Raw genomic sequence first — 19,483 nt, 5'->3', positions numbered from 1 at the left:
TTCAAAAGCACTAGAATAAAATACGAATTCAAAACATACATCACCAGAAAAAAAAAAAAAAAAACGACTACAGCTACTAGATCACAATGAAATGAAGGAGACATTCACCTTTCCACAGGTGAGTGTGAAGGCGGTTTTCTGTTTAGGCTGCTGATGGACGCTGAACAGAGCCCCGATGAGGATGTCCCCTTCCTTCAAGGCCGTCTTACGTCTCTTCTGCATGAGGCCGTCCACACCGTTCATCCCGCCGTTCCCCGTCATCAGCACCATCACAACGCCCGCGCAAACCAGTCTGAGGCATGCTGAATAGAGGGGCATCATGCTACTACTGGAGGTTCGGGAGAGTCTGGAGAGGCCTCAAACCTTGCGTCAAGACCCTCTGGGAGGTCGTTGTGGCCGTGGCGGCGGCGGCGTGTTCCACCTCCTCCCTCGCGGCTTGTCTCTTCTTGTCTCTGGGGTTCAGATGACGCTTTCGGTTACGCTTGACAAGAAGAAGCAATACCATGTTGATCTGAAAGCACTTTTCTTGGGCTTTCTATGCTGATCTGAAAGCACTTTTCTTGGGCTTTCTATGTTGATCTGAAAGCACTTTTCCTGGGCTTCCTATGTTGACCTGAAAGCACTTTTTCCGGGCTTCTATGTGGATCTGAAAGCACTTTTCTTGGGCTTTGTATGCTGATAAGAAAGCACTTGTCTTGGGGTGTCTATGTTGATGTGAAAGCACTTTTCCTTGGCTTTCTCTGTTGATCTGAAATCACCTTTCTTGGGCTTTCAATGTTGATCTGAAATCACCTTTCTTGGCCTTTCTATGTAGATCTGAAAGCACTTTTCTTGGGATTTTTATGTTGATCTGAAAACTCTTTTCTTTGACTTTCTACGTTGATCTACAAGAACTTTTCTTGGCCTTTCTTCGTTTATCTGAAAGCACTTTTCTTGGACTTTCTATGTTGTTCTAAAAGAACTTTTTTTAGGCTATGTTGATCTCAAAGAAATTTTCTTGGAATTTCGTTGACCTGAAAGCACTTTTCTTGGGCTTAGTGTGTTGATCTGAAAGAACTTTTCTTGGGTTTTCTATGTTGATCTGAAAGAAATTTTCTTGGGCTTTCTATGTCGATTTGACAGCACCTTTCTTTGGTTTTCTCTAGTTGACTTTTCTCACTCCTCTTCTGGTCTGTCCGTTGTTTTTCGTTATTACAGCAGTCCTTAGGTGACCAGGAGTTTCATGCGTGGCGACACCGAAGAAGGTATGATTTCGTCTGTCTATACTTCTTCAGTGAGCAGAACAGGGTTACGCTGTGCTTTCAAATACAAAACCCTAATCAGAATTCGTTGCATTGATGACTCGAACTATACTTCACAATTGCATAATTGTTCCACTTCATCTATTTTAGCTATAGGAGACCAGAGATTCACTTTCGCCTTCTTATGGGTTTGAGAAATAAAGTGTTAGTTATCTACATTCAACAATATGCGATTTGCTCTTTCTATTCTACAGTCAGTAACTAATGCACTATCATTACATTTTTACAGTTACATCACTACGTCTACGTTACACAAACAATGAAAAGTAGTTACATCCTACGCGGTAGCATTAGGTTCTACAGAGTAAACTAGATTACTAAACACATTCCGATTGTTTGAAGAGTAACTCACATAAGCTTCCTTTAGACTTCCACATTTTGCTACGCGGTATGATCGTTCAATAGCTCAAACTTTTCTCGTGAACTGAAACTCCCGTCACTTTTACGAATCTCACTTATGGGGCTTTGGCTCCGTGGTGTGTTTTACCAAAAGGCGTTCGAAATGCAAGTTGCTTCTTAGTTTTAGGTTAATGGTTCCAATATTGTTTACGACTGAACAACAATAATCTTAAAGTATGCGCTTATGAGAAATTAGCGTAACGTAAATGCAATCATGGAGGCAACTACTCGCTACGCTCCTTGTGTAGAAGACGTTCCTTAGAAATGAAACTATCTTGTGTTTTGCCATTCACAATACGTAAATCAGGATACTGGAGAGTATTCGTCCAGATATTCTTTGAGCTGAAATATATGTAAATATAATTAAGTATTACACCTCTTTTGTTGCTGATTTTGGTTTCACAAATCTTCATTAGAGTAAGTTAAACATGGTTATAATTATCGTAACTTTTTATTTTCTCTAGTCTTTTAAGCAGTGCACAACATCATCTGTCTTGTGGTAGTAACTGCAACGCTCAAACTTCCCTTATGGCTGCAGGCAAAGTCACGGTCTTGTATTGGAGTTGGAGGTCTTCCTCAATGTTCGAATCTTCCTCTACATACGCTTGATTCTGGAATGAAATAAAAAGGAGATGAAACACTTGCTGATCTGGAAAATGCGGGAGAAAATAGTAATACAAAACATGAAACAGAACAAGATTTAAAATAAATCCCTACAACTACTGGTTTAGCGCTGAGGACCGATGCCCACAAATCATGGTCATCAGCTTAACTAAAAAAGACTGATTTTGGTGAAACGGGTTACTGAAATCCATCAGTTTTGAGTTTTCTGTAAAAGAAAACTATTGAGGTGGCTATTTCTGTTTCTGTCCGCCCTTAGATCTTAAAAACTACTTAGGCTGGAGGCTGCAAATTGGTATGTTGATCATCCACCCTCCTATCATCAAACATACCAAATTGCAGCCCACTAGCCTCAGTAGTTTTTATTTTATTTAAGGTTAAAGTTACCCATGATCGTGCGTCTGGCACCGCTTTAGGTGCCAACAACACAGGCCACCACCGGGCCATGGCTGAAAGTTTCACGGGCCTCGGCTGAGTTTCATGGGCCGTGGCTGAGAGCTTCATACAGCATTATACGCTGTACAGAAAACTCGACTGCGCCGAAGAAACTTCGGCGCATTTTTTACATGTTTGTTATTTATATAAAATCTTGAAATTACATAAGCGACAACACTATGTACGTATCTATATGCACCTGCTAGTGTCCATGTATGCGCAAATACAGTAAAACATACCGTAGCTTTGTTTTCTGAGTGGCCTCAGCCATAACTCATCATTGTGAAAATAAAGTTTAGCCTTCAAAGTATAACCAAAATAATGCCATGTTGAAACTGCTATGCCACTATCCTGTCTTAGCTACTCGAAAAAATCAAATGCTTGAGATATTTTGCAGATTTTCGTCTTAGGAAACAAGATTTCACCCAGGTATACAATATAGGTCTCGACAATTACTGATTTCCCTAAGAGAAAGAAGAAAATCTTATTTATTTACCAAATACTATATATACGGTCATCAAAGAATAAAAATTTTATCCGTCCTATGTCACCCGATGATAATCATTTACGAAAAACAAAGAGATTAATTTTAGAGGATGCAAAACTAGGTAAGATTCATGACTTTAAATTATCCTTAAGTCTAACTGTTATGAGTCAATTTGTGGATCACGATCTGACTTTTGGCAGAAAATGCTTAGCCTATTTTCATCCATCTGTCTGACATGCTCAAAATGTCATTACTTGATACCAAAATCACTGAATAGATACAACAACCGATTTTGGTTAACCGGCTTTATACATCACAGGGGATGATAGTTCAAGGTCAGTCCTTATTCTGCCTTGTGGCACTACGGATGGGGTGGACTAATATACTCTTGAAGATGTGTGAAGTTCTCTTAATACCCCTCATTTTCAAATGACACAGGGTGAATTGCGAACTAATGTCGGGACACTAAAACCCCAGCAATATCTATCACTCCGTAATAAAAATGTAACATGCAATTTGAACTCAAAGAAGAAAACAATAAAACCCATACTCTCCCGTCAATATTTTCGGTGCAATCAGCACTGAAAATATATAATTTTCCCTCCCAATCAACGGGTCCCTTAGGGAGTCTCTGTGCCAACAGCTGAATGGCTTCGTTAGATAAGCAATTTGAAACGTTATCTATTTTATTATAGAGTTATTAATGTTCTGTAAATGCAACTGGATAAAATAGAGCTTGAAAAGACCTCTGCAAGTGGTTGCAGTAAAGGTGAATTTCCTCTACTAGCTTGTTTTGTTAAAGAATGCCAGCCTACAGCAGTGTTTACATAGGCCTAGGGAATTGGCCTCGAAGATTATTTCGAGAAACTGCTTCGAGGAATTTTCCTCATCAACGAGAAAACCTTTCTGAGTAAAGATAAATGTTGGTTATTCTTAATAATGATCGTTCATAACCCCTCAAGTGCTGCTCATTCTCCCTTCACTGCCTCACATCTATTAACGTAATAGCAACCGAATGGAAGTATGGAAGTCGACCACCCGTTCGTCTAAAATACTGGTGAACGAGCTTCGTATTTCTTGCGTGGCAGAAAATGATATAATTCCCTGCCTCTAATTCGGTGATGACACGAACGGCATATTTCAGTATATTATCATGCAGGTAAAAAATTATACAAGGCAGTATTTAAAGAAATAAATTACATTAAATACTATGCAAAAGGATAATGGACCGTAAAGGTATCTTCCTCTAGTAAACCTATGTAGAAAAGTTGTTCCTCCACAAGTATTCCTGGTTAAGTGAACAAGATTTCGTAATGATAGACAAGTACAATGTGATGATGGGGTGTGTGTGTGTGTGTGTGTGTGTGTGTGTGTGTGTGTGTGTGTGTGTGTGTGTGTGTGTGTTATTGTAATAGCCACAATGCCCTTTTAACTTTTCGAATTCTTCACACGTTTTGGATACGCTTGCCACTAAAAAGCCTTAGATCCAAATGCAAGAAATATGAAGTGAATTCTGATGTCCGATAGCGGGATTCGAACCCACATCCCGAGTAATCAGAAAGGCAAAGTGACCTTCTAAGGCTTTGTCATGGAAAGAGTATCGAAAACGTGTGAAGAATTAGGGAAGTTACAGGGGCATTGGGGTTATTACAATTACATAAGTATCTGGTAGGAAGTGATCAGTAGATTATATATATATACACTGTATATATATATATATATATATATATATATATATATATATATATATATATATATATATATATATACATTATATATATATATATATATATATATATATATATATATATATATATATATATATATATATATAGTACAAACACACACACATATACTTATATATATATATATATATATATATATATATATATATATATATATATATATATATAAATAAATATATATTATATATATATATATATATATATATATATATATATATATATATATATATATATATATATATATATATATATATATATTAATGAACATGTATATGTGTTCAGGTTTATATAAGGAAAATGTATGCAAGAAAAAAATTAGGAAAAAATATTTCATGTACTTAGATGAATCAACGTTCTATGGTGTATGATCACCTTTGCATAAACAAAGTCTTACTTAATTTAGATTAACAGCCGATGTTCTTTACTCATTTCCATTCAAATTTTTCTTCACTAATGCCTCCTTGGTCATATCCTTCTATGCCAAGGAGACAAAAAACGGTTGTGCAGACTTGAGATTGAACATACAAGACTCACTCATGGATTCTGGATATCCGGCGAAAATCCCCCATTCTGCGATGACTTTATTGTGCCCTTGACTGTGAGACACTTTCTAGTCCAATCCCCAGTCTTGGGAATCTAAGGCCTAAGTTCCTCTCTTGGGGACGTGACAGAGATGGACATTTCATCTTTGCAACGATTCCCAGGGAGAACTGTAATTTAGAGCAGCTATATATGTTTGTTAGAGAGGCGGGCCTCCTCAAAAAAAATTCAGATCATACACAGTATGTGTAGATGTATGTATATATTATAAATGTTTTACATATATGATTATATATATATATATATATATATATATATATATATATATATATATATATATATATATATATATATATATATATATATATATATATATATAATATATATATATATATATATATATATTCATATAAATAGTATATATAAATAAGTTTAAAAGAAGTCTCACAAGAAATATCTAAATGTACACACACACACATATATATATATATATATATATATATATATATATATATATATATATATAATTTCTTGAGACTTCTTTTAAATTTATTTATTCATTTATTTATATACATACAACTGTATATGTATATATATATATATATATATATATATATATATATAAAATCATATCTGTAAAACATTTATAACATACATACATCTACACATACTGTGTATGATCTAAATTTTTTTGAGGAGGCCCGCCTACCCGCCTATCTCTCTCTCTCTCTCTCTCTCTCTCTATATATATATATATTTAGATGTTTCTCATGAGACTTCTTTTAAACTTATCTATTTATTTAGCTTTTTAACTTCCTATTTAATTTTATACGGCGTCAATAACCTAGATGCTGTGATGCCAGTTTTAATATCCACAAATTAATCAATTCCACAGCACAAGAAAAATATATCACTTGATGTCGGAGAGCTAGGTATTGTGTGTATCAACAGAATTAATTTAAGTGATAACAAAAGCTTTACCTTCCGTTCTTATACCAATAGTTGATACTATTCTTCTGTCTTGATTAAGAAATCTCTAAGGATCTTTGTATTTTACACAGAATTCCACTAACTGTGCTCTAATTTTCCAGCTATGCTAATTAAGATTATCACCGTTAAAAGATATCGTTTTAGGTTAACCTCACTTCAGTAGTGATTTTCTGCAGGTGGTTCAAAAAATATAGTCTTTTTTTATTGTTTGACGGTAAATACTGGCAGCAGATATCGTTGATGATAATCGCGATCGTCGCTGGAACCTTTAAAAATATTTTTTTTATCTTGCTTTTTCTTCATTTTCGTTACCGAAATTAGATAACATATTGACGCTAGGGTGACAATTTTTAAAATTTATCGCGTTACTACAGCATTCTCAAAATATTTTTCTTTATTTTCTAATTTGTCAATATATTGCCAAAAATAAGTAAAACGGAGACTTCAATGATATTGAATATTTAACGTCAACATAAAAGAAGACTACAGTACCAGCTAATCCCTTTGCAGAGTGTCAATGTCAAACAATCCACTACAAGATGAAGTTTGTTTCCTTGGCTGTGAAATAGTAAAGCGTTTTTCGGCAGAGCTAATGATACTGATGCTCGCAAATTTGAGAGATTTTGCAACACTACTTTGATAATATGCTACATTTAAGCGACATGAAACATTGAGTTGGTTTCTTCTGTGCTTTGTTTTATTGCCTTAGGTTTATTTGTGTATGCTCATGTTCGTTGATCTGTCTTTATTTATGTTATTCTCTTTTCCTTTTTCTTGTTCTTACCAAGGTCGTTCTAATCTGTGGCCTTTTATTCTGTTTGCGCTGTAAAGAACAGCAATAATAAGTGTAGTTTTGATATTTTTTCAGTATCATTTTTGAGATTAGAATCATTAATTCTCTTTCGTTTATCAGCAGGCATTAAAAATGGTTAAAATGTTTAGACGGTGAGTAAGAACCAACCAAAAGGAAAAGTAAGAAAAAAATGCAGAGCAACTAATACTTCAAGATCCCTCCCGATTTTCTGATAGCTACACCTGATACGGAGACTTGGAAACGACTGAATGAAAACTTTAGAATCACAGTGCCTGCAATTGAGGAATAAAAGCCACAGAATCACGAAGACTCTAATATAAGAAACAAAAACTATGGAATCTTATAGACTACAATTAAAGAAATGAAACCAGTACAGTCACTGGTAACAATAAAAATAGTGATAAAAAACAAACAATACATTAAAGGGCTATAATAAAATTGATAAAAGCTATACAGTTACTGTGGATATAATGGAACAAATTAAAGTCACGGAATCACGGAGGCCACAATAATATATACCTAATATTTGTGTGATCAGTAAACCTTACTCGCACAATATCATGTTGCCATCTAGATCCCAGGCCACAGATTGGAAGTGTCACAGGTTGTATGTTACTTGGTAATCAGGACAGACCATGTAACATGTGCAGCAAAGAAATAATATTTTCGACTCAATATTCTTCTCGTTCTAACTTGCTCAAGAATTGGGTTGTTACTTAACTTAATTATCTAGCATTGATTAATAGGGATGACTCTTTCAAATATTTAGGAACAAGGATGTCTAGCACAAGTTTTCATGACTTGAATTTTAGTCACAGACAATGGGAAAGGTCAAACAATGGGCAGACTGAATAAAATTTGGAAATCAAGTATACTGAAATGCAAAAGATAGTAAGATAATACGTAAGTCTAGTACGATCTCTATTGCTATACAAGCATGAATCACAGCATAACACTGAATAAAGTTTTAAAAAGAATTAAAAATAATATTAGGATTCAGATGGCAGAATAAAGTTAGAAATGACACCATAAGGGAAATCTTGTAAGTTCAATATATACATTAAATCCTGATAAAGGGAAGACGAAGATGGCTTGGACATGTCCTTCGAACAAACTTGTGAGAACTGTACGTTCTAGTGGGCACCGAAAGAGTGGCAAGGCTCCTACCTACTTGGATGAGGTGAGCAGAGATTTGTGAAACGCAAAGCACAAGAAAGACATTGGTATCGAAATTTTACAGAGGCACTTTGCACCCCTGCTCATTAAAAAATTAAATCCGTCAATATAATAAAAAAAATCTATTCACATCTTCTGATACCTCTATCCTCTCAAGTAAGTCACCTACGAACATTACAAGCTTACATCGGCTTCTCGCAGTCCTTCGATGGAAGTCTCTCGTTTAAAACCTTTTTTTTTCTTTTCCCTCAAATGGGCCTTATACCCACATTAATGAGTACTAACTTTAGCCATATTTCATACTGAAACTAACAGTCCCATCATAACTTGAGGCGCTAAAATTTTCTTGTCCTTTTCTATCGTTCTCCCGTCAACCGAAACTCGTTCTCTATGAAAAGTGACTTTAACTATGGCAAACAAAGGAAGCCTAGCCTGCGCAGCTTGTGACGGCGATACGGCTGAAAGGGTTTTATATCCCTCTTTATGAGAGTGTTAACGTATGGCAACATGCCCGATATCAAACACACAAACACACACGCTTCCAGAGTATAAACCTAACTCCAAACAGATTTCATGGCGGCATCAACGCAAAACAAGTCGTAAAAGCGCAGAACCTTGAGGTACTTTAACTACCAGTCTCTTGCCAATAAAAAAAAGAAAAGGAAGATACGCCAGAACAGAGAGAGAGAGAGAGAGAGAGAGAGAGAGAGAGAGAGAGAGAGAGAGAAGAAATCCTACAAAGAAAAATGAAATCGTACCAAAAACGGGAACCGAAATGACCTAAGGTTTGTTGGCCTAACATCCGTCCTCTCAGTTTGAACAAGACTGAAAAAGGAAGCATAAAAGAAAACCACTTGAGTGGATTAAAACGCACCCGCTTGAAAATGGTTCATCAAGTATTCAGTACGCGTTAATTAAATATGCAGATGAGCATATAAAGCATTTTACAGCAGGGGCTCCAGATTAAAAGAAATATTTGCTCACATGCTCTGCTCTCTGGCCATCTCACCGAATCCAGGTTACAAGAAGGACTAACCAATGTGTGATGGAGGAGAGGTGGGGGTGGTGGTGGGGATCGCGTGGGGACTGGGTTGGGAGATGGTAGTGGTGTATCAGGGTGATGGTGAGGGGTGGGGTGGGGGGACATAGGGATTGAGGGTGGGGGTTCCGGGAGGTGGGCCTGAGTTCATCAGGGACGGGTACCCTCGTATTTTTTCTTTTGTGAAAGAATGAGATTTTTCTTTCTTTTGACATATTTCGACAATTAGTGAAATTTTTGGAGCTCAGAAGTTTACAAAAACCTGGAAAATAAGACGCGCGCGCGTTCTTCACGCACGCGCACACACACACACACGCACACACACACAATATATACATAATTTTTTTTTTTGAGTTACTAGAACCTACAGCCAGACACGTTAGTTCCAGGCAAAGCCACACTACCAAGATTTGGGACGTCACTGTTCCTTTGTGTTGCCCACACAAAAAGACACTCAGACTTCCGCACACGCATCCATAGCGTTAAAAACGACAGTAATAAAAGAAAAATTAAACACGCTTTTATTAAAATGCACTAAAAAGTGAAAAATAAATTTTTTGAGACACACCAGGATTTTCTTGCAAGTAATTCTGTCTACAAAAATAAAAGCGTGGGCCCCAAACATGGAAGGAATTGCTAAAATGTAAACATGAAAATCCTGGTGTCCCAAAAAATTTATTTTTCACTTTTTAGTGCAATTTAGTAAAAGCGTTTTTGAAAGTAATTTTTTTTTAATTTTTTAATTTTATACTTTTTAGTTTTGACAAAAATTTTAACCGATTTATGATTGTAGCTAACGAAACTGATATCCTGTCGAGCCAAAGAAGGTTTGAAAAATCCGTAGAGCTATTTACCGAGTCAGAGAAGTTGTGAAAAACCCGAAGTTTCATATAAATAATGAGATACTGGGAGGGGTCACTGTAGGGTCACTAAAGGTCACTGCTGACCTACTGATCATGTAAAGTTGCATTTTTACCGGGATTGAGTAACCATGCAAAATTTCAAGTCTATCGGACGAAGGAAACAGGTCGAAAATTGAGTTACAAGATTTGACCAAGACAAACAAACATACAGACAAAAAAAAAGCAAGCTAAATAAAAGCGAATAATAAAAGAAAAAAGTCGTCTTCAACGTGCACAGAGAGGCTGACCTCGAATTGGAAAAAACTTCCATCTTCTTGCTCTATAGACACCGTTATTTTATTGTACTATATACTTCACAGTTTACTAGAATGAAAAAAAAAGTCGTGCTTAGTGGTAAGAATATTTTGTTCTCTTAAATTGAGGAACCAAACGTCAAGAATTCTGATGAGTCACTGTGAGTGTAAACTGCCCGAATTAATCAGTTGTACATTTACTGTACCTTAAATAATTATGAAGTTTACGTACAGTATTCAACTGGAGTCTAAAAAATAAAATATTAGGAAATAATGACTACAACTAGTAGCAATAGAATGCTAGCGTCAGAGTCTGATAATACATTTATAATCTGTTCTACAGGATAACTAGAAAGAAAACTTACATTATAATGCCATGTACCCACTTTGATTTCGATGGAAATTTGTATAAAAAATAACTTATTTTTGACTTCTATTATTTCAGTTTACACATATTACTCTGGCTGTAATCTAAACACACACACAGATGTAATGACTAAAACTAACAAAAAAGGGCAATGTCTGATTATGCATTTATAATCAGTAGTTCTACCATATAGCTGATGGGAAGTCCCACACCGTGAGCATTATCTCTGTCAGACTTAGGCCTAAAGCTCGGGTGCTCGCCTCCATGCTCTTTTCGAGCAACAAGTTGGGAATTACGGCGATGGATTTGCGTCCCAAACCTGAGGGGTGAGGTGGGGGAGTCAAAATTACACAAAAAGGAAAACAATACACTTGTTATTTTATACAGTAGGATATGTGTGTGTGTGTGCGTGTGGTTTTCTTTATGTTTATCGGAAAAATCTTAATTTACTGAAGACCTTTAACAATGAAAATAGGCCGATAAGAACATGAACGAGACAGCAGTATCAAAATAGGTTATTAAATTTCGACGTTGATGCGGAAATATTCCTATAATAATAATAATAATAATAATAATAATAATAATAATAATAATAATAATAATAATAATAACCAAATTCATTTGTTATATTAATAATTTAACATCTATCGGGAGTGTGCAATGCACAAACTGCTGGGGCATTTTGTAGCCGATGCTGGAGAAAGATTAAAGGAATTCAAAAATATTTGTCTGCCGCGCACCATATGAATTTCCATTCCGCAACCAAATAGCAGAAAAATGTAAAGTAAAAATATATTCTTATAAGTGTTACGTTATCGAGAAAAGGAAAAGTAAAAACTTGAACAGCCAATAGGATAACAAGGCTAATGTTTTGGATATCAGGTCCGAAGTATTCAGCACTATGGTAGGAGCGTATTGCGGGACCCAAGGGCTTGTTACAGGGTTGGGAGGGTGTTGCACAACACAAAGTAAACCGCAGGTGGTGCAGATGGTTGGGACGTCCGAGCGCAAACGTCACGTTCTCTCTCTCTCTCTCTCTCTCTCTCTCTCTCTCTCTCTCTCTCTTACACATTCACACACATACATATACACAACCAGATGGAAGACGACCTGATACAGGATTCGAATAAAAGTTAGACTACAGAGAACAAGCTTATGGGGTAGGCTATACGACCTGCCCCCAACACTCCCTGCCCCCCCTCTCTCTCTTTCTCTTTATATATATATATATATATATATATATATATATATATATATATATATATATATATATGTGTGTGTGTGTGTGTGTGTGTGTGTACCTTGCTAATATTAATATATTAAATAACTAAATAGAATATCCCCAGTAGCTACTATCATTAGAATGCCAGTCCTTCCTATTTAGAAAAATATCACTACATCGGAGTTGACCAAACAACAGGCAATATCACAACGATCCTCTAAAGAAACATAAGATGTAAATATTTCCAAGCATCGTGGCCTTAGGCCGTTTCATACACTTTCAGAGAAGCTTCATCCACAACGCTTCGGTCCCTTGATGCATGTTGCGCAATTCCACAATATCTTGCGCGTCAGGGAAATGACGGAAGTGCCTCTTGATCGAACAGCTTTCCCACTCGCTTTAGGCCAAGCGATCGAAGTCTTCCCCCTCACCATCAACCGCGGCTTGAGAAATACAAACACCACTCTACTTGCAAACGAGTTACGTTCCTGACGGCCATTTGTATGCTGAATTGTTTGGAAGTTGGTTGCTGTACTCTTCACGCCTATTTAAGTACAGTATGATATAAAGTCAATACAATAGTGCACGTTTTTCCATCCTCAAACACAATACACTGTAGCCTACATACAGTGCTGTATGTAAAAATAGGTTCGCAAAACAAAATTTGAACTTACGGGTGGCAAGGGGAGCGCTCTGAACAATTTTAATTTGCGATCCCGTTTGTTTGTATCTCTGAATGTTTGTAAGTTGAATGTTTTTATGCAGGGTGGTGTGTTTGTATGCTACTGCTACCCACCAGCAACAAAAGTAATAATAATTATAAACTTAAGATGATGATTACCCTCCATAGCATCTCAAAAATAAAACCGTTTTTACTATACGCCACTTTGTTCTAGGCAACTAGTTAATATACGAGGTGTCATTTCAGTTTCAGCAAAAGTTATCTTTGCAGTTATTCACCATAACCTGGCGTTTTCTATCCCCTAAGTTTCCTTATTATTGATTGTAATTCAAAAGCTGTAAAATCATTCATGAGTGTGTGTGTGTGTACAGTTAAAATATATCTATGAAAAAAACAATATATATATATATATATATATATATATATATATATATATATATATATATATATATATATATATATATATATATATATATATATATATATATATATATATATACATTATATCACATTCTACTTCAATAGTACACAAAAATTAACAATGATAATATCAAAACAGAGCGAAAACACCATCAACAATACCAGTTATCAATGTGAACAATTTTATGTTAACAACCACGAACATAAAAAGTAACAGCAAAAGACAGGAACAAGCGTCCCACCTTCAGAAATTGGAAACCGAGACGACAGACCCCCGACAATTTCTTCCGATTTCCTGCTATTGCTTATTTCGGGCCCGCCTGCGGACCATTTGTCTCGGAGGGAGAGGAAGCTTTCTAATTCATTCCTAACATGTTTTCCCCTCTGCCGCTAACAAGCGTTCCGCCAAAGGGTAACTTTTTCCTTCCCGTAGAATTTTTTCCCTCTCGTGGCCTTCCGAAATGGCTGGGACCTTCTGATTCCCCAAAAAACAGGCAAATGGAGATCAGGGAAGTTTGGAAAACTTCCTGGTGACGGTGCTTGCAAAAGGGAGGGGTAAATGATGTGCAAAATCGCGCTAGAGATTTCTTGGCAATGGCCGTGCTATTTTGATGACAAGGGTGAAATTTGGCAGGTAATCAGAATAAATATAAATATAAACCCTTTTCATACGAATTGTAAATAGGGGAGCACCAATCAATGGCATAAGTATATAAAATTAAATGCGATTCAAATCGGCATACGATTAGACAAAGAAAGTAAAAAAAAAAATATGCATTCAACCCTGTGTTGTGAACAGACAAACAAACGCACTGAGAGAGAGAGAGAGAGAGAGAGAGAGAGAGAGAGAGAGAGAGAGAGAGAGAGAGAGAGAGAGAGAGTTTTGTTTCTGTAACGACTCTGTCAAACGTAATACCCTCGTCACAATTGAAGATCATCTCTTCCATTTATTTTTTGTCATCCTGTTGATACGCAAGAGCGGGGCTGCTAAACTGAGTCTTCCCCATCTATCAAAGTTTGAGATGAAGAAATAAAGGGGAAACAATCGCAGATGTGAATGGCGGTCTTCATTAAAAAAAAAAATTCCGTAGCTTTAAAGAGAAGGAAATCTCAGGGAGCTTTTTCCTCATCCCTGATGAAACATTTTCTTTTATTAAGAAAGTAACGCTCGGTGCAAGGAACTTGTAGGTTTATAATCATAAAAATAGTAATTGGGACAAAAAAAAAAAAAGTGTAACAATTTTAATAAACAAAATATTGCCATTTGAGTAGACGAACTTCTGCAGAAATGAGGTATATACATTTGGAAAAGGATTCATGCTGATATGCCAGAGGACAGGCTTTAAAGACGGCCATAAATAATTTTGGTTTATGTAATTTGTTTTTCACATTTTTATACCATTTATTTAATTACACTATCGTACTCACTCTATTAAATTATTTTGAGAAAACTATCATCAGCATGATCATCATCACTAGCCTGACTTGTTCTCATTGCTGCTTTATTTATCTGTTCCTTCCAAGAAGCAACACAGTCCAAAACTGATGAAACAGAACTGCATAAAAGCAGAGAGAGAGAGAGAGAGAGAGGGAATGTGTATGCTGAGTGTGTGACGTAAGCGAGAACGGCTTCTCTTATTGTGCTTCCTTCGTTAATGACATGTCCCAAGGCTTTAACATAATAACTAAGGGTCATTCTCTTTCGAAAACTTAATCTAATTGAAGAGCATCGTCATAAAGGTCTTTCAGAAGCAGAGATGAACAGCCGAAGAATGCGACGAAATGCCAAAGTTCTTGGAAGGGAAGCTACGGTAAATCTGTGTGACATGGCGCCAAGTTTGAAGAAGACAGATACGAGAGGAAGTTACGGTTGTGAGAACCATAAAACTACTTTTTTTAAAATCTATTTTATTTTTATTTAGAAAATTAGCACTGCCTATTTCTATTTCTGTCTCTCTCGTAAAGATAGGTCAAAAACCTCTGAAAAATCATTACCCTGAATTCATTAAACTAACGTACTTACCCACCCACTCCTTTCCTCACTCTCTTTTTGCCTATCGCTCCTGCCAGCCTCTCTCTCTCTCTCTCTCTCTCTCTCTCTCTCTCTCTGTTAGGCGCACACAAGCAAGCGCACTCCTAAAGGGGAAACTGAAAATTGCTTTCCAAAGTTAGATAAGGAGAAATCAAGATAATGCTTATTGTACCACAGAAATATTTCCGTGTATCTAAAATTTTGCAATCAAGAACGAAAAGGACAAAGTAAAAGAGAGCAGCAATAAAGAGTAAACAAAATCTCTCTCTCTCTCTCTCTCTCTCTCTTCTCTCTCTCTCTCTCTCTCTCTCTCTCTCTCTCCATAGAAACACGCCATCCATTATTCAGGAAGTTTCGTAAAAAGGCAGCAGGCACTGAACTTAATGAGAGAGTGACACGTACAAATCATTAAGGCTGCCATCGGTCTATTTATTCAAGAAAAAAACAAAGCCCCGTATTTACATCGTGTCCACTTCATTTAGGGACGTAGTAAAAAAGGCTGTGTGCCTTATGTAAATCTCTTATAAAATCACTGTAAAGTTTTAATATTTGAATAATTTCCTTGAGAGAGAGAGAGAGAGAGAGAGAGAGAGAGAGAGAGAGAGAGAGAGAGAGAGAGAGAAACTTTATTCAAGTTTATGTTTCGATGAATTTATACTGATATATTAAACAAATTAAAACTGCCATAAAACAGTCATTATACAATGGATGTATTCTTAATGCAGATTAAACAGTTGGAAAAAGTTTTTGCATTCTATGTTAACAATGATTACATTACTGGAATTTATCGAGAAAAGTGATATAACAAGTCAATGGCGTAGATGCTCACTGTGGTATTGGTTCTTTTGGAATCTATGTTTACCGTTGACAACAATTTGCCTTATAGAGTAAAATCAGATTAAATTTTGAATTGCTAATTATTGGTTTTTGCACTGATTACATAGCTACACTTTTCCTTTAAGTATACCTTAGTTTAACCAGACCACTGAGCTGATTAACAGCTCTCCTAGGGCTGGCCCGAAGGATTAGACTCATTCTGCGTGGCTAGGAACCAACTGGTTACCTAGCAACGGGACCTACAGCTTATTGTGGAATCCGAACCACATTATACCGAGAAATGAATTTCTATCACCAGTAATAAATTTCTCTAATTCTTAATTGGCCGGTCGGAGACTCGAACGCGGGCCCAGCGGAGTGCTAGCCGAGAACTATACCGACCCGTCCAACGAAGAACTGATTTTTCCTTTAAGCCATTAATATATTTTCCTAACTGCCTCAGAATATAATGACCATCCTTACAAACAGTGAATAAAGGAGTTTAAAACAATGACTAAAATAAAGATCAAAATAACACATGAATGATATAAACCAGAAAAAGGAAGGAAATGGTATACGTTGCTTTATAATAGCCTCGTGGCCTTTCTTATATTTCATTACATCACTGGAACCAGGACACTATGAGAATAAATGATAAAATAATAAGATTATTTAACATTTCTTTCTAACAATAGCAGTGCAGGCGCACGATCATGGATAACTTTAACCTTAAATAAATGCTGTGTTATGTTGATCATCCACCTTCCAATCATAAAACATACCAAATTGCAGCCCTCTAGCCTCAGTAGTTTTTAAGATCCGAGGGCGGACAGAAAAAGTGCGGACGGACAGACAAATAGCCATCTAACTAGTTTTCGTTTACAGAAAACTAAAAATGATTAGGAAGCAAACACCTCACGACCAGCAGCGTCATTAACAGTGGAATGTAGGAGATGCTACTCAGCAAGTCTAGCCCTAAATGGGTAAAGGCTACGTGATCTCTATGTGGTCAGAATAATGGGCTCGTTATGACCAATGCTAGGGGAAGATGTTCACTACGATTTACATTCGAATATCGCTTAGCAAAGTTTCCCGGTAATTTAAAATTTTACTCACGTTCTCTTCTTATTTTCGTATGTAAATAGCGTAAAGTATCTGATGTGTGTGTATGTATATGTATATATATATATATATATATATATATATATATATATATATATATATATATACACATATATATACACACATACATATATACATATATATTTATATATATATATATAATATATATACATACATACATACGTCAAAACTTTATAATTAACCAAGTATCGTAACCTTCACGATTAGCTATCATGGAGGAGGTGATGAAATGATTTCGATATTAAGTACAGAACCTCAATTTGACAGGAATATGGATAGTGGAGTGGAAAAAATCCTATATCTCTCTTGTTAGCCGAATAGATATATCGACTGTCTATCACTGTATCTAAACCAAAGGGCACTAGCCCGAATATTGGCTGAGGCAGATGCACATATCCTTTATAATTCCCATTGGTGTTAGTCACTCCTAGGTTACAGAAAATTTGATATGAAGAAATATGTGTGGCTTAATATTTGTGGGTACGAAAAGTGATGTGTGTGAATATTTGTGAGTATGAAAAGTGTTGTGTGTTTGTAAATGACAAAACTCCATATATTTTTGTAAAAGTAAACGTTAATACAGATACATAACCAGAGACAGGTACAAGAGATTCTCCAAGAAGTTTCACAAGATTGCCTCCCTCAGCTCTGATGAGAGTTCCAAAAGGCTGCAGTAAAACCTCCAGCAGGATGGGAATATGCAGTCTGAAGCTACCTAAACATTCTGCAATCACCAGCTGCTCCATAGTTATCCTCTTGGGAAATAAGCTCAGTATTTCTAGTAAGGTCTTCCAAGGGAAGCTTTTTGTCATGTATATCTACGAAGTGCTGATGTTTGGCCTTATCGTAGTGAGCTTATCGTTGTCTCCATTGGGATGTGGTCCTGTGGCCAATATGGCTTATATTAAGGGGCTTGCATGGGCCTTCAGAACGTTGAAACTTGTACACTATGCTGGTCTTAGATTCCTTGGATGCCCTAAAAATGGTGCTGTCTTTCATCATAAGGGCAGATTCTACTGTAGTAGTGGGTGAAGGATCTCTGTAATACTTCCTCACAGGATGAGAAAGTATCCCAGAGATCCACTACATTCTCCATAGGTAATGGTATCCTTTTTACATGCTGCACCAAAATTGGCTTTGTGGAAGATAGTTATAGTTTTTGCCACGAGAAGGTATAGCCGAGATATTCAGCCACGCCAACTTAGTTACTGCTCTTGTGATGATGAACAGCACTGCTTCTAGGCTAGCCTAGAAGCTTAAGACCAGAGTAGGTTACATGTTTAATGTTCAGAAAAGTCATGAAAGCCCCTTTACATTGAATAAAAGTTTTATGCTGGAAGCATAGCATCTGTTAGTATTGCAGGTGGGACATTAACTGGTTTGGTGTAAAGGTGCATCTGAGACATTGTTGTACTCTTTATGGAAGGAGTGATACTAGAAGTTAATTCAAGAATAAGAGAAACAGGTGAAAAGTTGTGGTATAAGAAAACGTCTCAAGTGGACTGTGGGTGCAGAGAATGGTGACAGTCTTTGAGGGTGTTTTTTTCTGGGGGTTAAACAGAAAGTGAATGTGAGCTGGGGTAATGTTACGAGGGCAAATGGAACCAAATGAGGTGGGGTAATAATTGTTAATATGGGTGTTGAAAACAGTGCCATTTAGACATTTAGGAGTAAGTATATCGGAAGATGTTAGGATGTGACATGGAGTCAAAACGCAGGGGAGGGGGCACGGAAGAAAAACTGAAATGTTGCGAAATATGGACATAAAAAGAAATGGAAAAGATCTGCATGGAAATGAAAACGACAGGTTGTAGAAATTAATGTATGATTTGTATGTATTTCGAGGGAAGAGAGGAAGACATGCATAGTGGTTAATGCTAGGTAAAGGTGGGAAACAGGTACTGAAATGGAAGGTCATAATATTTAGGGAGGTGATGACTGCATGCAAAATAGAGAACAGCTTGCACCCGGTAGTTCAACGAGTTGCTGATGAGTCTTCTGTTTGGGTATTTAAAGTCACTGACGTTGCTGAAGTTCCTTACGCAGGGCGCTCACGTGCGATGCACTTCAAGATAAGATAACTGTGGCAGTGACTATT

General features: G+C 36.5%; 1 protein-coding gene across 3 annotated transcripts in view; it reads right to left on the bottom strand.

The window, feature by feature from the left end:
* Nucleotides 1–19,483, bottom strand: part of LOC136843197 (metabotropic glutamate receptor 5-like) — a 549,708-nt gene that overhangs the window by 46,795 nt on the left and 483,430 nt on the right. For all 3 annotated transcript variants that reach the window (XM_067111270.1, XM_067111272.1, XM_067111271.1), the window contains exon 6: nucleotides 109–2,311. In XM_067111270.1, coding sequence (XP_066967371.1) covers nucleotides 109–321 — 213 coding nt within the window. In that variant the 5' untranslated portion in view covers nucleotides 322–2,311. The remainder of the gene's footprint in view (nucleotides 1–108; nucleotides 2,312–19,483) is intronic.

The sequence above is a fragment of the Macrobrachium rosenbergii genome, chromosome 11 (genome assembly GCF_040412425.1).
Source record: "Macrobrachium rosenbergii isolate ZJJX-2024 chromosome 11, ASM4041242v1, whole genome shotgun sequence".
Lineage (NCBI taxonomy): Eukaryota > Metazoa > Arthropoda > Malacostraca > Decapoda > Palaemonidae > Macrobrachium > Macrobrachium rosenbergii.
This window is presented reverse-complemented; position numbering and strand designations above follow the sequence as displayed.